Source organism: Antedon bifida, chromosome 11 (assembly GCF_963402885.1).
Source record: "Antedon bifida chromosome 11, ecAntBifi1.1, whole genome shotgun sequence".
In the NCBI taxonomy this organism is placed as follows: domain Eukaryota; kingdom Metazoa; phylum Echinodermata; class Crinoidea; order Comatulida; family Antedonidae; genus Antedon; species Antedon bifida.
The window spans coordinates 4,368,106-4,392,645 of record NC_136236.1 but is presented as its reverse complement, the minus strand read 5'-3'; the positions used below and the strand labels follow the sequence as shown (position 1 = coordinate 4,392,645).

The 24,540-nt window shown below is 35.1% G+C and overlaps 2 protein-coding genes across 3 annotated transcripts; one reads left to right on the top strand and one right to left on the bottom strand.

The window, feature by feature from the left end:
* Positions 1–404: 404 nt before the first annotated feature.
* LOC144855788 (uncharacterized) lies at positions 405–16,421 on the bottom strand. The gene is made up of 28 exons (XM_078713720.1): positions 16,193–16,421; positions 12,243–12,287; positions 11,906–12,075; positions 11,536–11,640; positions 11,045–11,183; positions 10,524–10,904; positions 10,146–10,434; positions 9,485–10,032; positions 9,001–9,313; positions 8,852–8,877; positions 8,587–8,753; positions 8,379–8,471; positions 8,006–8,144; positions 7,360–7,626; positions 6,861–7,152; positions 6,194–6,741; positions 5,653–5,959; positions 5,042–5,091; positions 4,763–4,923; positions 4,461–4,571; positions 4,153–4,288; positions 3,704–3,970; positions 3,203–3,488; positions 2,385–2,923; positions 1,845–2,163; positions 1,409–1,522; positions 795–1,166; positions 405–691 (listed from the first exon to the last, which is right to left on the bottom strand). The coding sequence occupies exons 1-28, from the start codon at positions 16,280–16,282 to the stop codon at positions 453–455; spliced, it is 6,513 nt and encodes a 2,170-aa protein (XP_078569846.1). The 5' UTR covers positions 16,283–16,421; the 3' UTR covers positions 405–452.
* Positions 16,422–17,477: 1,056 nt separating this feature from the next.
* On the top strand, positions 17,478–24,074 carry LOC144855666 (methyl-CpG-binding domain protein 4-like). 2 transcript variants are annotated; one of them, XM_078713580.1, is made up of 8 exons: positions 17,478–17,613; positions 18,237–18,689; positions 18,956–19,194; positions 21,548–21,772; positions 21,920–22,375; positions 22,523–22,672; positions 23,108–23,211; positions 23,519–24,074. In XM_078713580.1, exons 1-8 carry the CDS (start codon positions 17,576–17,578, stop codon positions 23,594–23,596), a joined length of 1,743 nt encoding a protein of 580 aa, XP_078569706.1. In that variant the 5' UTR covers positions 17,478–17,575; the 3' UTR covers positions 23,597–24,074. The 2 variants fall into 2 exon arrangements, with proteins under 2 accessions (XP_078569706.1, XP_078569705.1); XM_078713579.1 differs by having other exon boundaries at positions 21,548–22,375.
* The last annotated feature ends 466 nt before the right edge of the window (positions 24,075–24,540 follow it).

The following is a 24,540-nucleotide window of genomic DNA, read 5'->3' as shown; positions in this document are numbered from 1 at the left end:
ATTAATAAATATTGGTATTTATTATTTTCAAATGAATATAACTTTTTACATTAAATTACCTAAACAAGCAAACCTGTTTTATTTAATTCAAGAATTTGCAAACTATTGGGATAACCTGTATGTAATAGGCCTAGTACTGTAGTTTGGTATTCCTTTATTCCTTTCAGGAGACCGATTATCTGGTCCTACTTGTCTATCGGAGTATAGTACAATTGCAACCAATTGCATTAAGACAATGTTTATAAACATATTAGATCATAGAACAGTGTTGAGTTTATCAAGAGCTACAATAACACATCAAGGCGAATTTACACAGACGAGCGGTAACGGTAAAAGGAAAACCGCGTGCGTGTCCCACGTATAGACTAATGTAGGCCTATCTGAGCGGGTTCCCGCTTTACCGCTCACTGTTACCGCTCGTCGTAAATGGGCCTTTATTAGTTTCTCTTTCATTACATGGCGGTGCTGAACATATCGGACCGTGTGTAGTCTGTATAGTGTCCCTGAATTAAATTCAAACCATTCTTTTCAACTTTCCAACATTCTTTCTTCTGTTTTCTTAAACTATTCGTTCTTCCGCTTAGTTTAGTATGGATTTGATGTCCTCTGATTGTTAGAGTTCCCCGTTGTTCTTCGTCTGGCACAGTTTGAGGATGAACTTTGACATCAACAGTTGCGTGCTCAAATTGACCTGAAAAAACATACCATTAATTTGATTTACATACTTTCGTGAACCTGTTTAGGAATGAACATGCTCAGAACATGTATATAACGATATTGAACTTTGACCTTACCCATAAGTCCATGTAGTCCATCTGAAAAACCTCTAGCGTCTTCCATGTAAATGCCAAAGTACGCCGATGGTGAATCTTTTGGAACATGACGTCGTACAACAAAGTTGACTCCAGTATCCAATGTGACATTTGCCTTTTCACCTTTGACCTCTACTGTAACACCATTTATCGTTATTTTTCGAGATTTTCGCCATTTTAGTTGGATCGCATTGTTGATTATTATCTCGTTTGGACTTATTAAGATGTCTGAGTATTTAGCTGTTGGGTCATTAGGAGGATCTTTCACAAATGCTATTTGACCAAAATAGGTCTTTCTTTGCTTGTCAGTTTTAACGTTTTCCTCACCGACTATAAGTCCGTTAACAAAAATACCTAAAAATAAAGTAAACTTTGTTTAATTTATTCGGAAATTTCAAAAGCAAGCTTTACGAATATTTAAGATAGGCCTAAATCAATGTTTTAAAGCAAACATCAATCATTTTTTGTAGTTTTATTTTTATCTGCTCTATCTGAAATTGCGCAAGTCATGAATCAAGATGTTTTTTAATAACTAGCCGGAATTCAGTAAAACTTCGTTTAGTTTATTTCATATAAAAATAATAATATATGCATACCTTTAGCAGGATCAGCTATTAAATTAAACACGTCATCCGGTTCACCGTTTATGTCAAAACATACACTGACATTGCTCCTAGGAATGTGTACAACGAAATGTGGATCGTTGTCACCTAAAAAAAACCAAAACATTATTTACTTTACATGAAATATTTGAAGTACAATACAATACTGTTAGTATTGCTGTTATTCAACATAGTTTTTTTTCTGTCAAGTTTAAGTTTTTTTAATGCAGTGACTTATGGGAAAAATTGAATAACCTTATGTGAAGAAACTATTGTGGTTTCTACAATCTTGCTTTTCTTAACTTAACTTAACGTAGCAATATTAACTTATCATTTCGGAGAAATATATGTGGCGGTTGACAGAAAATAAACTTGTAGCCCTAGGTGGTAACATTGTATGTTTAGGATTGCATGATATAGGCCTACTTACACCAAGATCTTCCGCTTCTGCTATTTTCACATGTTTTGTAAAGGTCTAGTCTAGGCTGCAAATCTCCATACCCTCTCTCCACGATTCTCATCACTTTATCCTGGTCGCTGTCCTGCTTCACGTGATAGAACGTAAAGTTGTTAGACGTGAGGAAGTTGTACCTTTCTGCTCTTGACGTTATTTCTCTTCTTGTGAAAGTCCCAGCCCCTTGTTCTTCGAGATACGATTCAAATAATTCTAGTAAGGTGTAGTAAGCCCAGGCACGAGACATCATGTCGTCCGGGTAGCGAGCGTTGTACTGGAACTCATCTGGTGGTCTCTAGTTAACATAAAACAAGGATTGTATTAGATTATCAATTATAAAAGTATTACTTATATTAACTTCAATAGGAAACGTTCTTCTTCTTTATCTCTACTCATATTTTCCAAAAATGTTGTTTCTGTTTTGTTGTCTAAACTATTCAGCTCATGGTGGAGTTAACTTGTGTCCAGACTATTGGTAAATATTTCTACTAGATAATGGTACACACATTGACCCACCTTGGCGTCAGCTCTTGCTTCAAAGTCAGTGTCCCGACTGATGGTCTTAATTCTGGATATAAGAATATCTCTTTGACGGAATTCATTAAGTCGACCAACCACCACAATCTCAGATCCATTGAAGTAATTCTTGAAAACTCTTGTACTCAAATCAGCAGCAATGCCATCAAGGTAGAACACCTGAATGTCGTACAGTAATGGCGTCGCGACCTCATCATAAAATCCTTCAAGTAATTCCACAGCATTAGAAGAAGCCGGGATACTTCTTGCGATACCGTAACTCGTCAGAGCTAGTCGATTCAAGAAGTCCATATCGACATCATTTCCAAAACCCAGACAGAAAATCGAATACTCTGGTTGTCCTCTTCCAGCGTCTTCGACATTTTTGATAATCGTTTCCAGCACAATCTCACCTTGCGTTGGCGTGCCATCAGTGAGAAGAATCAGAAGACCAAGAACATCTTCATTTTGTGTTCTTTGTTCGTTCTCTTTACGAAGCTGGTTAATTCCATCAAGAACAGCTCTGTTTAAATTTGTACCTACAAGATAATGTCAGTACTATAACTTGTTTACAAGCAGCATGTCTGAATAAAACCCCTGGATGACTTGTCAGCATGTTCATGTCTGTGGGACTGCCCTACCTGCGTAGTTCTTTCTAAAAGGAGAGAGCCAGAAAGTGGCAGGGAACGAATAGGAGAGTTGTTGATTTGCTCTCGGGGAGAGAGAGAGAGGGAGAGAGAGGACATGTTCTGTTATTGAAAAATAATAATTAGTTATGTACAACTGAGAAATCATGTTTGTACGAACTATGACCTTACCATCAAGTGGCTTCAAATCCTCCACGAATCTCTGCGCAGCTTGTACATTCTGTTGTGTCGCATCCACCATGTCCGTTCGGAATGGCATCACTGTGTTGGAGAATGCAAGTATATTGAACCGATCGTTTGGTCGGACATCATTGAGAATGGTAGTGAAGGCTTTTTTCACTTGTTGGAGCTTAAGACCGTTCATCGAATCACTGACATCGATAACGAATACGACGTTTTTCCGAAGAGCTTGGAGAATGTTTGGTGAAAAGTGATGAATGAAGTAGTCATTGTAAAGCTGGAAAACAAATGGGTTATGTGATGTAAGCAATGCTGTCTAATTGCAGATTTATGTAGAGAAAATGTATATGAATCTGGTCGTTCAGTCGAGTTTCTTTTATTTTAGATTATTGGATCCTACCAATGTATAGTTTATCCAAAGAGGATGAAATTATTAGCAGTTGGTAGCAGTTATACGACTGTAAGCAAGTATGTAAGTTACTGTATACAAACCTGTATATCACCACCGTCATTATTTTGTACGACGTCATATTCTACAACGAACTCGCCTTTAATTCCTGTGTTGCTGTAGGCAGATTGTTCTTTCTCACTTGGACTGAACTTTACCGAGGTGACTGTAGATCGCTCTTGGGTGATAGTTCCTGGTAGGTTCCTGCGTTGAGGAACATTTTGACTGCTTGTGAACATAATACTGGCGTCGGTGAAACGTATACCAGCAGGCTCAGCGATCCGCACGTCGATGTTTAGATCTTCTACAAACTAAACACAAAGATCACCAGTTGTTAGGACACATACCTTGGTATTGATGATCACAAATACGTTTATCGTATGAAAACATGAGGATAACAAAGTGGATTGATAAAGAGAGAAGCAAAAGGTTTGGATTTGATCACGAGATTTGATTGTATCTTAATGATGATAATGACGAAAACAGCTCTTACCTCTCCTGGATATAGTTTGATCACTTCTGCATATTTCCCTTTCGATCTTCTTAGTAGACGTTCGTACGTCACTTGGAATTGGGCTCTTCCATTTCCATTTATAGGTACAGATACTACCAGCGTCTTTGATCCTCCCCTATAAAAAATATCAGCTTTTGCTCAATCAAGTGTCTATGTTACCTACCTAAGTATGGTATAAGCCATTACTAGTCAGTCAAGACACTGAAGGCCTAGATTGTTAGGGAATAGCGTAACCATCTATTTACTGCCTTGTATTTTCCATTATTGTTTTTTTAAACTTTACTTACCTGTGTTCTACAAAACCTCCGTTGCCATTTATATCTAATGGTCCTTGGTCAGTATTCGGGAAAGTAGACATGTCAAACGCGTCACTTGAGTACGTTGAACCGTCAATGTCCCTACAAAAGTTAAGATAAAATATATCAAAATGATCGTGTATACTTTACTATTATGTATGCTTTTTATAGCCACATAGAGTTATCAACATTTTTAATCTTCACGTTGAAGCTTGAGAATACTGTATATAGTTAGGTTTTCTTTAATTGTCGTCTGGACATTCTAGGCCTAGATCTGCCTAGACCTTACTTACATCCTAAACGCTGATATGACGGCATCACCAGGCATATCAAACCGGAATACCACTCTACCCTTGCGTGCGCTCAAATTATCAAACAGCTTGAATGCTTCTGTGATCGAGTACCGGGCTCCAATTGTACACTTGATGGTAAACTGACGAAGGTCAATTCCATCCTAAATAAAAAAAATATATTATATTATAATGTACTGGTATGAAAAAGTTGTGCCCAAAAGGATATCATATCGGCAGAAATTACCGTTTAAATGCGTATAAAAGAAGGGGGTCACTTACTGATTCTTCTAATATAATCCCTGATGGGATAGCTGGTGGTGAGTCAGTAACTGGAAAAAAAATACACGAAATAATTATTTATATACTCTTTGAAAAGAAACTTTCTCAGCCCTTGCAAATGCAATATACTGCTGCTGCATTACTTAAAGATGTATTGTCCCCCCAAAACATGAAAAATGAAGATTAATTAAATCAAACTTTGAATATGTTATTTTGTAGTTTTAATAAAGTTTATCACTTCCGTAGAAAAAAAAATAAACAAAATGATGTTTTCACTTAGAAAATGACAAAATAAATGGTTAAATTCAACCAAAAACCCATTGGCTGGCAGCCAATTTGACCTTTTTTTTGCTATAAATTACAGTTTTTTCAGGTAAATACATTTTTTTTCGATCCAGTTTTTAGTCAAAGTGGATAATTATTATGTTACATTAAAATGGCATATTTAAAAAAAAAACAACAAACAATACATCTTTAAAGGTTGTATTTGAACGTGTCTGGTTTTTCAACGGTTAGATAAGTAAAGGAAGTAGTGTTTATTAAGCAACTGGTTTATGGAAAATAATTACTAAATATTCTTTGAGACTACTTTCAGTCAGTATAATACTTACCAACCGTAGGTTTATAGTCTTTCACAAGAGCATTGTACAAAGCAAAGTCATCACTGCTAAACGTCACAAGTGGATGAGACAGAGAACCATCATTTATTTTCTTCTGTGACGTCGGATCGACGAATACAAGAGGTGTCAGTGGCGTAAAGAACTTGTATTTCTGCGCAACGTCTATGATTTCTGCTGCAATCGTCGGATCGTCTGTCCTAGCGTAACGATCCAAGAGGTGTCTGACTCGTAAATAAGCCCATATCCTTTCAACAACATCATTTGGAACGTACTGCGAATTCATCTCTGGTGAAGGATTCTGGGAAACAATATTGTTGATAATGTTATTTTTAGACATTAGTTTTCATGTGTATTTTTTTTGTATCTAGAGTACTTTAGACAAATCCAGTTCTTAAGATATAATCATTTTTAAAGAATGTTTCTCTTTATATTATTAAGCGTATTTTACTTAGGAATTTCGAACATTCTGGTTGTGTTTGTCACCAATGTTGCCAGATAGTCTTTATATACTTAAATAAAACGTTATGCTTACTGTAATTGATGTATCAGCTTGGAATGTTCTCAATCGTCCCGTATCTAATCGTCCAGTTACTGTTCCTCTTAAAACACCAGACGCGTCATCTGTCAACTTCCCTGCAGACGGTATCTCTGACCCTTCAAAGTACGGATACGTCATGACTGCTGTGAGTGAATCTGGGTCAATTTTGTCGCTTGAATACTGGAAATTCGTATCCATCAGCAAAGCTGCTGATATTTCTCCATATAAGTCTTCAAGGCGTTTCGCAGCATCATCATCTACGTAAATTTTAGTAGCACTACCGCTATTCTGTGCAGCTAGTCTCACCAGAAACTCAAAATCGGCATCCGGGCCGAAACTGACTGCGTACAAAGAATGCGCACTGTTGATACCGTTTGTTACCTGCTGTACGAGCTGATCAGTGTCTGTGATGCCGACGCTGGGCTTACCGTCCGTGAATACTACGATCATTGAGTAGATTTCGTCATCATTTCCAGATACATCACGTGCACCTCGGTCAAGAACTTCATCAGCCTTAGTCAACGCCGAGAACAGATTTGTATCTAGAAAGTAAAATTCATGTGTTTTACCTTAACCTCTTTTCATATTGTTTAGAAATTAAACTTTCAGTTTGTTGATTTCATAATATATACAATAACTTTAAAAAAAAAGTAACACCTACCTCCTCCATCTGTCAACCTGTTAATAAAATTCTTTGCATCAACTTTGTTGTTTGTGTAAGCCTCTGCCAATCCTCTCGGACGCCATGCTTTTGGTTGATCGGCGAAACTTATGACATTGAATCTGTCGTTTCGTCCCAGATCATCAATGACTGACTTTACAGCTTCTTTTGTCTGTCGTAGCTTCTCTCCTAACCCCATCGATGCGCTTGTATCAATCACGAACACCACGTGTTTGGCTACTTCTCTCAGTCCATTTGGAGAAAAGTAGTGAACGAAATAGCCATCTTTAGCCTGTATAAGTATAACTACTTTAATGGAAATCTTCATAGTACAGTACAGTAATATAAAACCTATGCCTATACAGGGTTTTCCATATAAATATGCTGTTAAACAATGCATACTTGCAAATAACGACTAAGACTAGGAAAATCATATTTGTTTGGTGGTGTAAATGATTGTAACAATTGTAAACTAATAGGAATTTGATCTTTGACCTACCTCCATGTAACCGCCAGAAGTATCATGCTCTACGTCATACCTCACTACTATGTCTCCTTTGATTCCACCTGAGTTGTCAATGTGATTATTTTGTTTGTCGACGGTGAAGTCGTAAACTAACTGTCTGGCTGTAGATCCTCTACGCGTCAATTCATTGGTCAATTCAATGTCTTCTCCATCCTCTACGTGGTTATCAAACTTGGCGTCTATTGTGTCTATTTCTTGAGGTTCTGTTACGTATATGGCAGTTCGGAAATCACGAACAATCTGAAAATGGTACGTGTCGCATTTATGCATAAATATTGGCTGTTGAACGAGTCAGCAGGCGAACTGGAACATATAGCTATACAGCCACTGCCACACACAGCCACTACGTAAAATAGGCCTTCTAGTGGGCCTACAAGTTGCAAAATCTTCAACTTGTTTAAGCCGGCAAGGATTATTGAAGCCCTTCTATAGCTCTAGCGGTGGAACAAGTCCTCATGGACAGCGGCTTATACATGAAGGTTCTGTGTACACACACATTGCTTGGTAATAATTTATGCCTAAGGGTTCTCCCTGTTTCAATTTAACCTCTATTATTGCTGAACTAAACAAACATGTCCAGTTCATTTTACAATTAAAACAAACGTAAAATAATTCCTACCTGTCTTGGATATAGATTAAGTCGATATTCAAATAGTCCATCAGTACGCTCAAGTAGTTGTTCGTACGTAATTTCAAACGTAATTGGCACATCTGGTGGTGCCAGAGCTGATACTGACACGGTCTCCATTGTAGGAATCCTAAAGAATAGCGAACCGGTTAATTTATCTACACACGGGACGTAAGTTATGTATATAGTATTTGCTAGAATTCTATCTGGTCGGTCGACACTATACGAATGTATACAGCAACCATGCCTTTAACAGAGACGTAGCTCCATATGATTCGTGCCCTGGAACTCTTTTTAACTAGTAATTCTATACATAGACTTATGATTAAACCTGTTGCATAGAAAGATACAAATGATCACTTACCATCTGGGTATTCTGCCTTTAGCATCAAGAACAATTTTCTTAGAGTTGTCATCATGCACAATTGTCGTGTCATACGTTTTACCTCGGCTCGTACTGTAATTGGAAAAAAGTGTCCACACTATTATCGATTAGTTTATTGGCGTTTGTTTGTCTTCCATGCCTATCACATATGGCGTACGAACGCTGCCATAAATGTCATAATACTTACGCAATAACGTTGGTGACAAATGCGTATCTTGGAATCTGGAAGCTGAACCGAAGATTAACATTACCTTGGTTCTCGTGAACAAGTCGAGCGGTAATTTCTGTACGTGCATATCTCAGAGCAATTTGTGTTTCAATATCGATCAGTTCTATGTCAACTCCTTCCTGGGTCTGAAAAATAGCATTTTTGTTTATATTCCTTAATACATATTTGTGTTAGAATTGTGAATTAATTTTAAAATTATAATAAGAAAATATTGAATATTTACCTCGACACCACCTAAAACCGGTTCATCTGCAAAAAAAAAATCATGTCATTAACAGGATACAATCAAACAAACACAATGTAGCCTTTTAAATAACAGTCCTAATAATTAAGAATACGTTTTTATATAGAGTTTTGTTTTGTATTAATTACCTTCTCTTACACAAAACTCAGACTCGGCTCCGAGTTTATCTTTCTCTGCCGTGTTATATCTTGAGCCAACCAACTCCCATCCAAATCCATCAGGCACTTTTGATTGGCCTTTATTGTTGATGAAATTGAATGACGTAACAGGTGTAAGAAGGTTGTAACGTTGGGACAGATCAAACGCACTTTTAAGATAAAGTTCCCGTTCTTTCTCATCTTCTGTTATCTCTAGATTCCTTAGTGTTTCCTCTAGCGTATGGATTGCCCAAGACCGTTCTACAAAGTCTCGAGGTACGTGTCGAGTAGAGCTTGGAGGATTCTATAAAAGGGAAATGAATAATGCCAATAAGTATACATCGTCTGTATATGACGTCACATATCCCATCGTCCTTTGGTATTAAAGTGTGACGACAATGCCAACGATATAACGACAAAATAATTATTTAGAAGAAGTTTGTATAAAAGAATGTCGAAATATTGAAATACTTACAGCTATATTCAACCTTTCTTCCATTGTGACGTCACCAACACCAGTGGATCCTGTTGCGCTAACACGAACAGGAATTTCTGTCAATTGTGAGTCAGCTAAGAGACCAGCCACTGACAGCTCAGATCCGTTGAAAAAGTTCTGAAATTGAGTTTGAGTAAGAGTTGCAAGATCCACACTATTCTCCAAGTATGATATGGAGACGTCACGAAGAAGAGGAGTAGAAACTTCATCGTAGACTCCTTTCAGCTGCGATGGCACATCCACACCGTCGAAGATTCTTCTAGCTATGCCTTTATTTGCTAAAGCGATTCTTGTTAAGAAAGGAAAATCCACGTCGGAATCGCGCTTTCCAAAGCCTAGGGTGATTATGGAACAGTCGTTTTGGTTCTCTGTTCTTGTGTTTTGAAGGATAGTTCTTGGATTGGTTTCGCCAATAGTTGCCGTGCCATCAGTGAGCAAAAACAGGATGCAGACCGACGTACGCCTACCTCCAGCAGCGTTGTTCAGTAACTTCAGTCCTTCCACCAAAGCGCCATTTATATTCGTACCTGCAAGAAATATGCATATATTATAGATTTAAGTTTGTTTTGGACTTATTTACCATAATGTGAACACCATTGATGACATCTTGTTGGTTATTCAAACTATTAATGATACTTACTAGCAACACTTTCAAGATTTTCCACATGTATCTTGGCCCTGTCAATGTTTTGTTGGTTTGCTTCTAGGAGTCTATTTTCTTCCCAGAGCTCCACTGTAGTGGAGAAGGTTAATATGTTAAAATGGTCGGTAACACTAAGATCATCAAGAATTGTCTTTAATGCCATCTTTGTTTGATCAAGTTTTCTTCCATACATCGAAGCACTGACGTCAAATGCAAAGACAACATCCTTTGGCAAAGCTTGCAGTCCACTCGGAGAGAAGTAATGTACAAAGAAATCATCCGACACCTTGGAAATACGAATGCGAAAAATATAATTAGAAACGATAACATTTGGGCCACAACCAGTTTGAATAGGCCTAGTATCTAAGAACATACCATTATATCGCCAGGGCTGGCAGCTTCATGCTCTACGTCGTATGTCAAGACAAATACACCATACATCCCCACATCTTGGTTGAACGCCTGCTGCTCGGATTTAGAAGGACTGTATTTAAAACTAGCTCTAGTATTCTGATTGTTCTTCTTAGTGATATACTGTGACAGAAATACCCGATTGACGTCATCTCCTAAAATGGAGTCTATGGCTGTATTCTGGCTGTTGAGAGTTTCTCTTCCACCGTAAAATACCGACGAGAATAGAGATAAGTCAGATGATCGTGCGGCCGCTGACGTCGAGTAGTTAAAGAACCCAGCGTTTATATAAGAAATGCCCTGCGCTTCGGTTACTTGAATATCAATGCCAAAATCTGACACGACCTTTAAAAAATACAGTGGAATCACCATAAATATCAACGTATTAAGTCTGCATATATGACGTAATGATGTGTTCCAGTTTATAATACAGTATGTATATTGTATGATAGTCGATTAATTAGATTGCATATAAAAATACTCACATGTCCTGGTTTCACGCTTATTACCAAAGAGTAACTTCCACGAACTCTCTTCAATATTTCTTGGTATGTTACTGTATATGTTACATGTCCTCTTGGTCTCAGGTAAACTGCGGTTGTGAAATTGTTCCAAAGTGGATCACTAGTTTTCAAAAGAACGATTTTATTGGCTGGTTTAATTGACTTTTCTTGTTTGAAAATGTGAGATTCTATTAATTATCAATTAATCTATTTTACTAAGGATTTTAGTTACTAAAAGTTTTACATTGGTTTTCTTTTTTTGTTCTTGAAATTATTTTTTAATTTAGTTATTTGCAGGCGACCTTTATCATTTTTTTTTCTGTCGGGAAATAATACTATAGTTGCCAATATTTCCTTGATACTTACACACCTTGTTGTTTAAAGCTCTATATCAACACAATCAAACTTTATGTGACAAAAAAAATGTATTCATATATATGGACACGATGACGTCAACAAGCTTGGCTACTTACGCATCAGGTGGCACATCTCCAGAGGCACTGAAAGTGTACTGATCTGAGTTCTCGCATCGATCCCTAACCTCGCCGTAGTATGTCTCATCGTCTCCATCAACAACCCTACAAAACACGAAAAAATCATAACTAGAAGAGCAATCAGAGAGCGTAAATTTCCGCTTAGGAATATGAAAATGTTATCACGTGTTCCCATACAGCTATGAAACCAGTCTTTAAAATCTTATGAAAATCGGGCAATAACTTTTGAGTAATCATGCTAACACTCAATTGACCTCACAACCTCTCGCCATTCTGACGGAGATAAATAGATAGATACGGTACTTAATTCATGTAGAGTCAATGACAAAATGGAAAATTATGTTCTTACACTGTGAACTCTGTAACATACGCACTATCTGGAAATTCAAGAGGAAAGGTGATTCTTTCTGAGCTGTCGCCTTTATTCGTTATTCTGCATACGATTCTTGTGCTGGCAAATCTCATAGCAACTTTAGATTCAATATCTAGAAGTTGTACTTCACGAATTCTTCCTGCATTCTAACGACAAATATTACAATAGGAATGGTGTAGTGAAAATGATCAATATTATTATTATGGTCATTATCTCTTTATTAATATCATCTTTTGACCTTATTTTATTCGAACTTTCCAATAAAATATTACAAAAAAAGTACTTAAAACTAAAAAAAGAAAGGTTTTCTTACATCATCGGCTTGTCGTCTTTGTCTTGATCGAAACGATTTTAATCCCTGCAATTAAATGGAATTTAAAGTTTTCATAAAAGATGAAAATGAATCTGTCATTATTACGATGACTAGTGACACTTTTCCCAAGAAAATGGCCGAAATACGACAAATACAGATAGAAGGCGCGCTATTTAATATTTGGCCCATGTTGAAGATATAGATAACTCGGGATTTTAATAATCGTTGTGTGACGTCAGTAATATATATTTTTTTGATGATGTATTGAATCAATAGGTATGTAGGTATATAGCTATTAAAAATTCAGTACGAAAACTTTTGAACGTTATTGTGAAAAAAAAAAAATAAGTAATAATACAATGATTTGGAAATAAGATTTTAATCTACATATTTATCTCTAACCTGAAATCTACTTTTATGCTACCGTGCTGCTACAGAAGAATCAAGTATTGTAATAATCTGTATCTTAAACTATGTGATGTGCCCATATATAGACATGATGATGTCATATCGCTACCATATTTGGACATATCACTACCATATTTGTACTAGTTTGTAGTATAGACAGAGCTTAACCAGTTTTAACTGCATGGTTAATGAAGAAAAGTAATCTTTACAGAATCAGAATTCACACGCGGATTCACACTACAGATAAAACTTGTGTGCATTCAATAATAATATTTTGGTTGTTAACGAACAATATCGTATTATTACAATACACAGACTTAGTGTATTCACAGGCAAACTAAAACTGAGCTTATGAAATGTAGGCCGTTGCAGTGACAAAGAGAAAAATCGAGAAGAATTGCTGACAGCAATTATCAGATGCATACTTGTATAGGTTATAGTGCGAAATAATTTTGATCACCAAAGGTTTCAGTTTAATATTATGTTTTCAGTTTCAGTTTCATTAATTTTATTCATCCAAGAAGAAAACAAAAATATCTTTAACAAATATAGAATAAAATACATTAAAAGCAACAAAAAGCTAAACGCTTGTATGTGGTTGATGACCTAAAGCACAACATAATACAGTTTATGCAATAATATGAATCTTGTTACAAAATACATATGAACAAGTTATAGTAGAATCGGCAGAACTTAAGATGGCCTAATTATTAATTAGATTCAACTATTATTATATTAACTTAAACACTTAATAATATTTAATAAGAGTTTTATCTTTTATATTTGATGTTGTAATTTGTACTTTTTATATGGTAAGCTGATGTAATCCATCTCCTTCTTTTGTTAATTGCCCCATGAGAGATGAATAAAGATATTATACTGATACCAGGGAAGAGTGACATTTTCACTCTTCCCTGCTGATACTGATATAATATTTTAATATGTATGACTAAAAATCGTTCAATTTGTTAAATATTTCCGTAAATTAAAAGTTAAACCAGAAGAACACGTTTGCATTTTAATATTGGTAATAACAGACACTTTTCGATTTGGAAAGCAATTGCTGAAGGCCTATAAACGGAAGATTGAATTTTACGATACCGACAACAAACTGGTAACAACCTAAACGTTTAAAAAGGGAATATGATAGAATGATAGAAAACGAAGAACATATGTTACTTAAGTGTAAAGAGATTAAGCCAGTTTGGAGGAAATTCAATAATCTTATTGTTGAATGCTTTCCTAATGAAACGCCAATACTTTGGTTTGATATAGTTACTGGTTCCAAAGATAAACTTGTAAATGAACTAACATCTATCTTTACGTTTTGTATCTACAAATCCCGCATAAGGCTTGGTTTATTAGATAACATGATGGTTAACGAATCAAAAAGTATCTTGAATATGTTTAAGTTTGAATTAAAAAATCTTATAGAAAATGAATACGCATGTAATCAGTATAAAGCAGTTATAAAATGGAATGATGTTAAAATTAAATTATTAGAATTCATAAAATAAGAAAAATATAAAACTAGTACAAGCTGTAGTGTATATATTATATAAGCATTCATATATTGGAAAATCAAAACTGTACCAGTAGTTACTATAAAGTTATGTAAGAATGTAATAAATCAATTGAATTAAGTTTAGGCAGAACACATCTGCTATGATAATATTCTATATATGAAATAATGCTAAACATAAGGTCATACCTATAATAAAGCAATACATTATAAAACTAACAAACACCTAGGCCTATACTAAAACTAATACATGATAGAAATAAATGTATTAGGGTAAAACATAGACTGAAACACACGGTCAAACATATATGTAAACAAACAATATAAATGGCCAACATAGTAAGAACAGAACTTTAAGGTTTAGAAATAGTGGAATGAAACAAATGTTATACAAGGCCAAAACATAAAAAGTAACATATAATGTGTTTATAATAACTATGTTAAACTGATTCGTAAATGTAAATAGGTATATTAATGTGTGTATGGGTGTATATATTTGTAATGGATGGAATATAAGGTCAAAAGAAATAAAGAAACAAATTGTGAGTACTGATTTAAGATATAATAAAAGAAACAACTACTTTTTAATACATTTTTTAATATAAAGTAAATTTAAATAATATTCGTACTTTTACTATAACTTGCAATAAACATAAAATGTACGTTTTTAAAGCATACTTTTACTCCATCGATTTTATGTACAAGTATAAATATAGTGCCTTTTTAGCTGCTATATTGAATTTTATTGTTTTATATTTTTATAAAAAATGTATGTATGTTATATAATATATATTTGTAAAGGAATGAATAAATGTGGGTGACCCCCACGAAAGAGAAAAAAAAAAAAAAAGGGAATACTACTACTAAAGTAAGAAAAGGAAACCAAATACTTTAGTATGTAGGTTTTTAACACTTTAATCATTGAGTAGGCTGGTTGTCACCGAGTCTCTAGAAAAGCCACAATAATACAACCAGCCTAGCGTACAAAAAGCGAATAATCTTGAATACCAGAGGTGTGAATTGAACGAGAGATTTGTATAGCATACCGCACCGCTCCCCGCGCGTGAGTGTTTACTTAATATCCACAAGTCAAGGGCATGTAAACAATTTAACCTGAAAAATTATGAATCATTAACACTTTCATATGATTTCCATTTTTTCGTTGAATAACTTTCTTTAATTTTTAGTTTTGTCCTGTCGCACACTCGGGGGCACACTGACAGGATGAATGCTCGCGTTCATTTGGGATGTTAACTAGCTTGTGACCGATATATTAGCTTGAAGGCCAATAGTACAACCTAAATACATCTTTTGAAATTTTGCTTTACATGGGTAACTTGTATATTTGTTTGCAAAACTTATCGAACTGATGGTGCCAGTCCTTATTTTCTGAGCAATCACTCAACTTTAAAAGGAGCACTAGATAGTAAACCCGGAACTCTCTCGGTTATGATTTCCAAGACAAAGTCACAACATGAAAGGCTATTCTTTTGTCAGTTAAGTAATCACAAACAAATCAGCATGGTCACTGAGTGCGTGAGATGAAACCGTTGAAGGAATGTAAATTTGTATTTGGTATTTACTTCCGATCATTGTATGTATATGACATGCTATAACTACTGTATAACGCAAGAATAGACCGCGGTCCAACTCAGGAGGTTCGTCGTAACCACAGATTGAAGACGAAGATGTCTTTGTTCACCACGGGTGCACCTATTACTTATTTCGGGCTGGTACCATTGACCAGTTTACCAATGACCACACATGCCTATATCACTCATTCGTGGTTGGACTTTTAGTAGACTTTACGCTTCAAAATCAAAATTAGTTAGCCCAAGAGGCTATATCTAACTATGGCCTAACGTATGATCACTCATTTCATTGAAGGGGGCGTATATTTAAATCCCAGCGAAACCTTTTAAACGAAAAATAATTTGAGTATTGAGCTGATTCTGTGATATTAGAGTTGAGCTGATCATGCTTAAAACTAGATTTTTACGCTTTCTATACTATCTCTTACCTCGTCAACTTCCTGTCGGACTACAGCTCCATACCCACACACGAATAAGACAACCGTAAATATTAATACTTGCAACCCTCCTTTACCCATGTCTCCCCGTATTCTTGTACCCCTATATATCTTATTAACATTCACTCTCAATCGCTTATTGTAAAAGAAGCTTCGATTTAGTCCTAACGTCAGTCTTCACTTTACTAACGTATTATGTGTACTCGACTCTCCCTAACAATTGGATTTTGTTCTAAAATCTGGTTCCGCTTGCCTGAAGATTAAATACTTTTCTCGAAAAGAATACACTATGTGGGTTCAATGCTTTTTAAAGTGCTCTTTGTCATGTTAATCTTCTTCTTTGTCAATGACTTCTTTTCTACTTGTTTGGTTTCTGTGTCAATTTATAAAATGAAAGAAAAAATATTCGGAATAGCTAGATAGGCCTACGTTTAGTACCGTAGCGGAGCATTAACTAATCACGCTAGGCTGGCCAGTTTGAAATAAAAAGGATTTTGAATATTATGTATGCACTAGTCGATGGGAATAGTGGGAATGATTCCGTTTCCAACTTTTAAGCTTAGGAAGCAAACTTGAATACACAGTTAACGTGGTTCCCAAATCAAATTTTCGTGACGCATGATGATGTGAGGGAAATGGGAGTAAACGTCACGACGCGTCGTATGTACACGCGCACCGGGATTTGTTGTTTCTGTTATATATATATTACTTTTTGCTCCCAACTCCTAATTCCCACATGCATTTTATACAATGACGTTCCACGCCATAGCTGTAGTTTGTTACATAAAATGTTGTAGGCCCTATGTTTTTCTAAACACAAAGTCTGTACAGACTTCAGTCAACACTGACGTCACAGAATGTCTACATAATGTTCAAGAGGTCTAGAACATGATTATGTTACGTATCACCGCGGTAACGGCCTATTACCCTTTAAGAATGTCCAATTCAACAACCACATTATATATTTAAATGACAATAAGTCACAAATTGGTGATTTTGAGAGGTGTTGTTGGGGAGAAGACAATAATTTTCCACGAGTTATAACAACTTGAAAAAAGGGTATTCGCATAGGAGTTCGGGAATTACGTGTAGTCACACTTATTTCTTTGAAGCCTTAATTATGAGTTGTATTAAGTTTTATTGGCCTATACATTTTGTGTTTAAAAAATTTAATTTATCATTTTATTAGGCCTACTGGAAAATAAATTAGACTTCCTGATTTAAAAACGAAACATATTACTGGTACACAGCATTAATAGTATAGTAGGCTAATTGACGACTAGACTACGATGACGTAATGAATTTTGCAGAAACAAATGAGGGCGCTCAATTGATTCGCGTTTTTTTTTAATCGTCCAAAGATAGTAAGTAATTATGGAGGAAAATCAAGATTCTACGAATTCTAGACGAAGGTACAGTGTCATCTTTATTCAAGGATGCAATATTACATTTGGTTAATTGGTAGATTAATTCAATATTCGCCTGTGTATGAGAGTTTTAGACAAATACTAATAGAACTTGCCGAAGATCCATCCTAGGCCTGGTGGTCGTGATACCTGCTGCACTGAAACCTCGCGGTCGTGCCCGAGTAGCAGCCGTCAAGCCGAGCAGTAAATCGCCTTGGACTAGTATAGGCCTTAGTGCAATTGGTCCAGACCATAAGGCCTAGTTAGCTATAGATACTGTGCTAGCTAGGTAGGCTAGCTAGATGACTATGCTAAGCTAGGCCTAGTAGTAGGCCTAGTACAGTTAATATATAGAATAGACTAGCCTAACTAGTAAGTATAGGCCTAGTTAGGCCTAGGCTAGCTAGCTGGGCCGGCATATAATATAGATAGGCCTAGGTAGATAGTCTAGGCCTAGATAAAATAGATAGGAATTTATGCACATTACTACTAGGAATAGCATAGAAGACTAATATTAATAATATTATTTTTAAAAGCTTCCTAACTAGGATTCATTTTTCAAAAAAGTGTTTTTTTACTCAAATGATGATTATTTTGATTAAATTATAAATTGTCTTAATTATTTTCAGCTCTTCAAGTGCTGATGAAAGTATTGGAGAAGTTTGCAAGATAACACCATTGACTCCTTCCCAGTCACCAGACAACAATGATAGTGAATCTGACAATGGCATCAAAGCAGCTGATAAAACGGAAGCAGAATCGCAGAACACTTCAGAGTCGGAAGATGGCGGCAACAGATGTGATTCAAAGAAAGACACAAAAGACGAAGAAGCACAGAAAGAGGAAGTAAGTTCTCAGGATGAAGCTAAAGAGACAGAAGAAGAGGAGAAAGGAAACAGTAGTTCGAAAGATGAAAATAAAGAGTTAACCAATGAGGGTGATGAGGACAAAGAGGATGATGGGAAAAAGGATGAAGCTGGTGTTCTTGAGGAGGATAATAGGTTACCAGAAGGATGGAAAAGAAAAGTTACTCAGAGACTGACCGGAAGATCGGCAGGAAAGTTTGATGTGTATTTGATAAGGTAATGATATTTATTTTGCTATTACAGTAGAACCAACCCCCCTCCCACCCCCCCCCCCCCACCCCTTTAGGAGGACACATTTCTGTGTTCTGAACGAGGGACAAATGTCAGAAGAAGCTCTGAGAATCTGTTCGCTGCAAAGTGCCACACCTCCAAAAAACTTGTATATTAGTACAGTAATCTTGATTATACCTCTGGTATAGTAAGCCCTTAATTAATAATCAAATATAATATTGTTTCTTTTATTTATATTTTTGTTCGTTTAGCCCAACCAATAGACGTTTCCGTTCCCGGAACGAACTAGCAGCTTACTTTAAAGTAAATAAATCTGAACATGATGCGGATGATTTTGACTTTACTGTTCGTGGAACCGGAAATAAAGCTACCACAAAAGCCAAACCGGCAACACCGAAAAAAAAGACACCGGCAAAGAGGAAAAGCACAAGTAAGACAAAATCAACACCAGAAAAAAAGACTAAACAAAAACCGAACAAGTCTCCCGCAGGTAAGAATATACGCAAAGTTGCTCAACCGTCAACCGATAAGAGCAGTAAAAAGTATAATAAAGAACAATCAATGAAAAAATTGCTTGTGAAGATTAATTTTAAAGGTAGGGGGGATGATGGAGAGGCAGAAGAGCAAGCAAGTACACCAAAGCGAGCCAGAAAGGAAAAATAGTGACACTGACCAAATCTCTAGTATTTTCTAAAGCCTTAATATTAGATTTTAATTCTTGATTCTACTGTAATAATAGATTTATTTTAGTTATTAGTTTCATTATAGAGTATTTGTAATGTAAAGCTCTGTTTACACTATCAAACTGGTTTGACAAAAAAAAAGGGGATGTGCCCAAATATGGTAGTGATATGCTCAAATATGGAAGTGATATGACATCATCATGTCCATATATGTGCACATAACATTTGTTTATCACATAAAGTTTGATAGTGTAGACAGAACTTAATAGTGTAACATATTTGTATTTAGGTCTCCAAATAATGATTATATTTTTAACCAATTTGTGGTGAAAATCATATAATTCGTTACAGTAGAACCCCTGTTAAGGGGACACCTTGAGGACCCAACAAAATGTGTACTGAATAGAGGTTGGTTATAGTGTTAAACAACATGTTTCCTCTCATTTGTTTCACAGGAAGGGGTCCTCTTAAAGGGTACCCCTATATAAGGGTTCTACTGTTTTCAAAGTCTATCACTATGTGTGTGGCTTTTAGTAATAAGGAAACTATTATGTGGGTGAACATTATTATGCACAAGTCTGACTTATAAAAAGAAATTGATAATCATATTTTCAACTAAAACTGTACAGTATAATAATAATTATTATCTATATAATGATTTCTTTGAAATCCATTTCCTGACAACTTACAGAAAACAATAAGTTTAATAATTGACCATGCAATGTCTGTGGTTGAAACTTGCTATGAAAATTGATGCAAGTCTAATTTATTACCATTTTAAATCATTTATTGTAACAAAAAGAAAATTATATTTTATCTAGAGGCTAAATAAATCTCCTTGGAAAAAATAAATTAAAAGGAGACTAAAATGCATTGTTGAATCAATTCAGTAATTAAAAGAATCAATCTAATAAATTCTCCTCAATTTACGACTTTATGTAGAACCAGTACTGTAGTGATTTTAGCAGCTTTCTCTGTTTCACTTTAAAAGAATTTTTTATTTGTGTTCGTTTGTTTGTATTTTACTGCAGAAACTTTTTTTAACACAAGTTAAGTATAAACATGTTTAACTATATAAACGTGTTTAAGTATTTAAACATGTTTACGTATTAAAATGTTTAACTATCAACATGTTTACATATGAACATGTTTATAATATCTTTAATAGATTTAGGACAACCATAAATTTAATGGAGCTATTACCACATGAATTGGTTTCCAGGCATTCGCAGATGCTTTGCTTCATAGGCTATGCAAATCCCTAGGCCTAAACAAAATAGGGTGTCCAAGACTAAGACTAATATTGACTATCAGGATTTAAAAACAAATTGATGCTAAAGTTCTGAGAACATTAATCCTTGAACACCAACTCCACCTGCCATAACAAGTCCTATGAACTATGACCCTTCTACTGTACTGTACTTCTCTCTCCAGAATTGATCACATCTCATCAAAACATTCTCAACAACTTTTGTAATGGTAAAGAACAACAAACCTGTCTGCAACATTTCTATAACATAACTACTTTAATGGTGATGTGTAGTTGGACTTGTAGATAAGTTATTTTAAGGAACTTTATCTAAACTATTTTGGTACAATATTTCTATTGCAACTTGCATAATATTACTGCGGCATTTACACCGTTTCTCCCAAAGTTAAAATGAATTTCAATCAACTTGTTTTTTCTTTACTTACTTACAAACTTTATTTGTAATTTAGTACTTTGATAAATTTTAAGACAATGCTGCTCTAATTTAATGAGATTATTTTGGCTTCTTAGTGGTTGCTAAATATTTCTGCCTAAAAGTTGTGCATTTAAGATTGAAACAGATAATCTTTTAGACGCACTTTACGCTAAAGACATTTAAGCTTCACAATTAAAATGAGCAGAGTCTCTTATTTAATTATTAATTAATTAATAATAACTCGTCTTTTCAGTTATTTTATTCAACTTCATAAACAATCATAGTATAGGTTTTATGTTTTGTCAATTTTTATATGTTTTTTCAATAAAAAGTTTGAAATGTCCATAATGTGGATTTTGTTTGTATTATTTACGCGCGCACAAGAGTGAGTCAATTTGGGGAAGAAGACTGGGTTATTAATCAATCTTGTTGAAACTTAATTAATAAAAACATATTTGAGTTTCTTTTATTGTAGGTCCCGGCTCCAAGATGCCAATCAAATCAAGTCCATACTTCAGAAATCTCAGGAAGAGACAAATGTCACATGGTACCATGAAGTCTAAAGAGAAAAGACTGACACGAAAGACTGACAATGTGCAGACGTATTGTGCACAAGATGTATCAAAAACAGCTTCATGTCGTGAGAACGCTGCTAAACCTAAACAAAAATTCTGTCTCAGGAAGAGAAGAATATCACAAAGTGAAGATGTCTTGCAGAAGGAGCTAAAGTCTTATGAATTGGAGTTAAAGTCTAATAGATTGCAGGAACAGCAAGACTCTGATGGATTGCTAACGAAGCCAAATTGTCGATTACAGAAAGAGCTAAAGTCTGATGGATTGCAGCAAGAGCTAGACTCTGATGGATTGCAAACGGAGGCAAATTCTCGATTACAGAAGGAGCTAATGTCTGATAGACTGCAGCAACAGCTAGACTCTGACGGATTACAAACGGAGCCAAATTCTCGATTACAAATAGAGCTAAAGTCTGATGGATTGCAAGAAGAGCTAATACCGGATCGGTTGCAGTCTGAACTGGTATCTAAAGATTCGCAAGAGGAACTAAATTCTGATAAATTGCAGATGTCACAAGATATTTCAATTTCATGTAAAGTCGAGAATACTGAGTCGGCAAAGAGACCGATGACAAGTTATACAATGGAAAATAATACGTTAATTGAAACTAATTTAGATAGACGAGTTTTATGGACACCACCAAAGTCACCATATAATCTTGTACAAGAATCTTTATTTCATGACCCGTGGAAGTTGCTGATTGCTACAATGTTTCTTAATAAAACAAGAGGTAAAACCGTGTTTATCAGGGTTTTTAGTGAGTTTATCATGCCATCCAAGTACTGTATTGTACGCCTAAATCTGCTGGATATACTATTGTACTGTATTCATTTTCTTTCCCCAGGTCTAACTGAATGTTTTTTTGTGATTTGTATAGGAGCAGTGGCTATTCCTATACTATGGCAATTCTTTGAATTGTATCCTACTGCTGACGTAACGCGGAAAGCCGACTGGCAGCCGATTGCGAACCTTCTTCAGCATCTTGGGTTACATAAAAAACGCGCGAAAATGATCATCAGATTTTCTGGTATGATATTTTTTTAATCGGTTTAACACAACCATTCTGCTACATACGGGTTATGATCCAATATTTGCCTTCTGTTGCAAAAATGTTAATGTATGGATTTACAATAAATATGTTTACATCTAGAAACAGATAAATAAGATGCATTGACTTAACGAACTGTAGGTCCACTGTTCTGTAGTTTAATTGCCGTATTTATTGACACGACTTCCTGTACAGTGTGGTTATTCTAGAAATGATGTCGTTGTTACAAAAGTATAGGTCGATGACCTATTTTGTATAGACTACGAATAATTCTTAGTATTTCGGAACTTGGAACAACATTTTGATTTATTCTTTTGATGATCATGTTAAAGGAGGCCTAATATATTATTATTATTTGTTTATGAAATGGCGAAATAATTGAAATGAGCTCTTTAAATACATTTTTTTATGTAGATGAATTTTTAGAGAAAGACTGGGAAAATGCTGATGAATTACATGGTATTGGGAAATATGGTAATGACTCATATAAAATATTTTGTCTTGGAAAATGGAAAGAGGTATTGTGAAATCTTGCATTTTGTCGTATTCTACGTATAGCTCATCGCTGATTTAATAATAGGCATAAAGCTCTGTCTACACTATCACATTTTATGGGACAAAAAATGTATTTATGGACATGATGATGTCATATCACTACGATATTTTGGCATATCACTACCATATTTGGGCATATTACTACCATATTTTTGGTCAAACTAGTTTGATAGCGTAGACAGAGCTTTATAGTAGATATTTAAATGATTCAAGTTAACATAATGTTATATTACATACATAATAATTGTATTGGTTGTAATTTATTTTTAGGTTCATCCAAATGACAATTTCCTGAATAAATATCATGACTGGTTGTGGACCAAGTACAAGGAATTAGGCTTGGAATAACTACTGCTTATTCCTCGTTTGTGTATTCCGTGGAATATGTTATTACGTGACGGAAGATTGTGTATCCTGTAGCAATCCAATCGTCATGATCATCAGACCATTACGCAAATCCCAAAATTTCCCTAAAAAAATCAAAAGAACACTACAATTTGGGTTAGATTGTGCGTTTTATGCTATTTTATTGTGCGTTCTATGATATCTGTTCACATTTTGTGCGTATCTATAAATATGACTAGCAGAGCATGACGTAAGCTTTGATTTTGAAAACATGTATACATACTTCAAAATCCTGTATAAAAATTCATGAACTTATTTTAGCACCTAATCAGAAATATAAATAAGACCATAGGCCTAATGTAATGTATTGCTTAGGTCTATATCTTTCCATCTATTGTAAAATATTAGACGATGAAACTTTTAGTCTCGTACATGAGTTTAAAAATTATAATTGTTTTAAAAGGAAATGTTATTGTAAACTTACGACAAATCAAATAATATACACAAGAATGTCCGTTTTCGTGGCTTCAATATTGAGAAACTGCTTATTAATACCTTAGGCTTTCTCCCTAGTACACGCATAAAGCTGTTGTGAAAGTTAACACACTTTTCACTCGTTTAAAAAAAATAAATAATTGACTTTATCTTATAATTTTAAGTAGTTTAGCCAATCTCATTCCATCTATGAAGACATTATGTTCAATATTTCTTACCAGTTCTTAAGGCATCTTGCTATGGTTTAGGCCTAAGTGTTTCGCTATTTACAGGATATAAGGAGTCCAAACTTGCCAACAACCATAGGAAGGTATAGGGCAGATTGAAATATATATGTATGGGATTTTCCTGAAGATTCCCAACAATTTTCCGAGTGTATTGCATCCCATGACTAAACGGTGTTGCAAAATATTGTATTTGAAAAAAACAGGCCAATTGACGGATGACCTGGG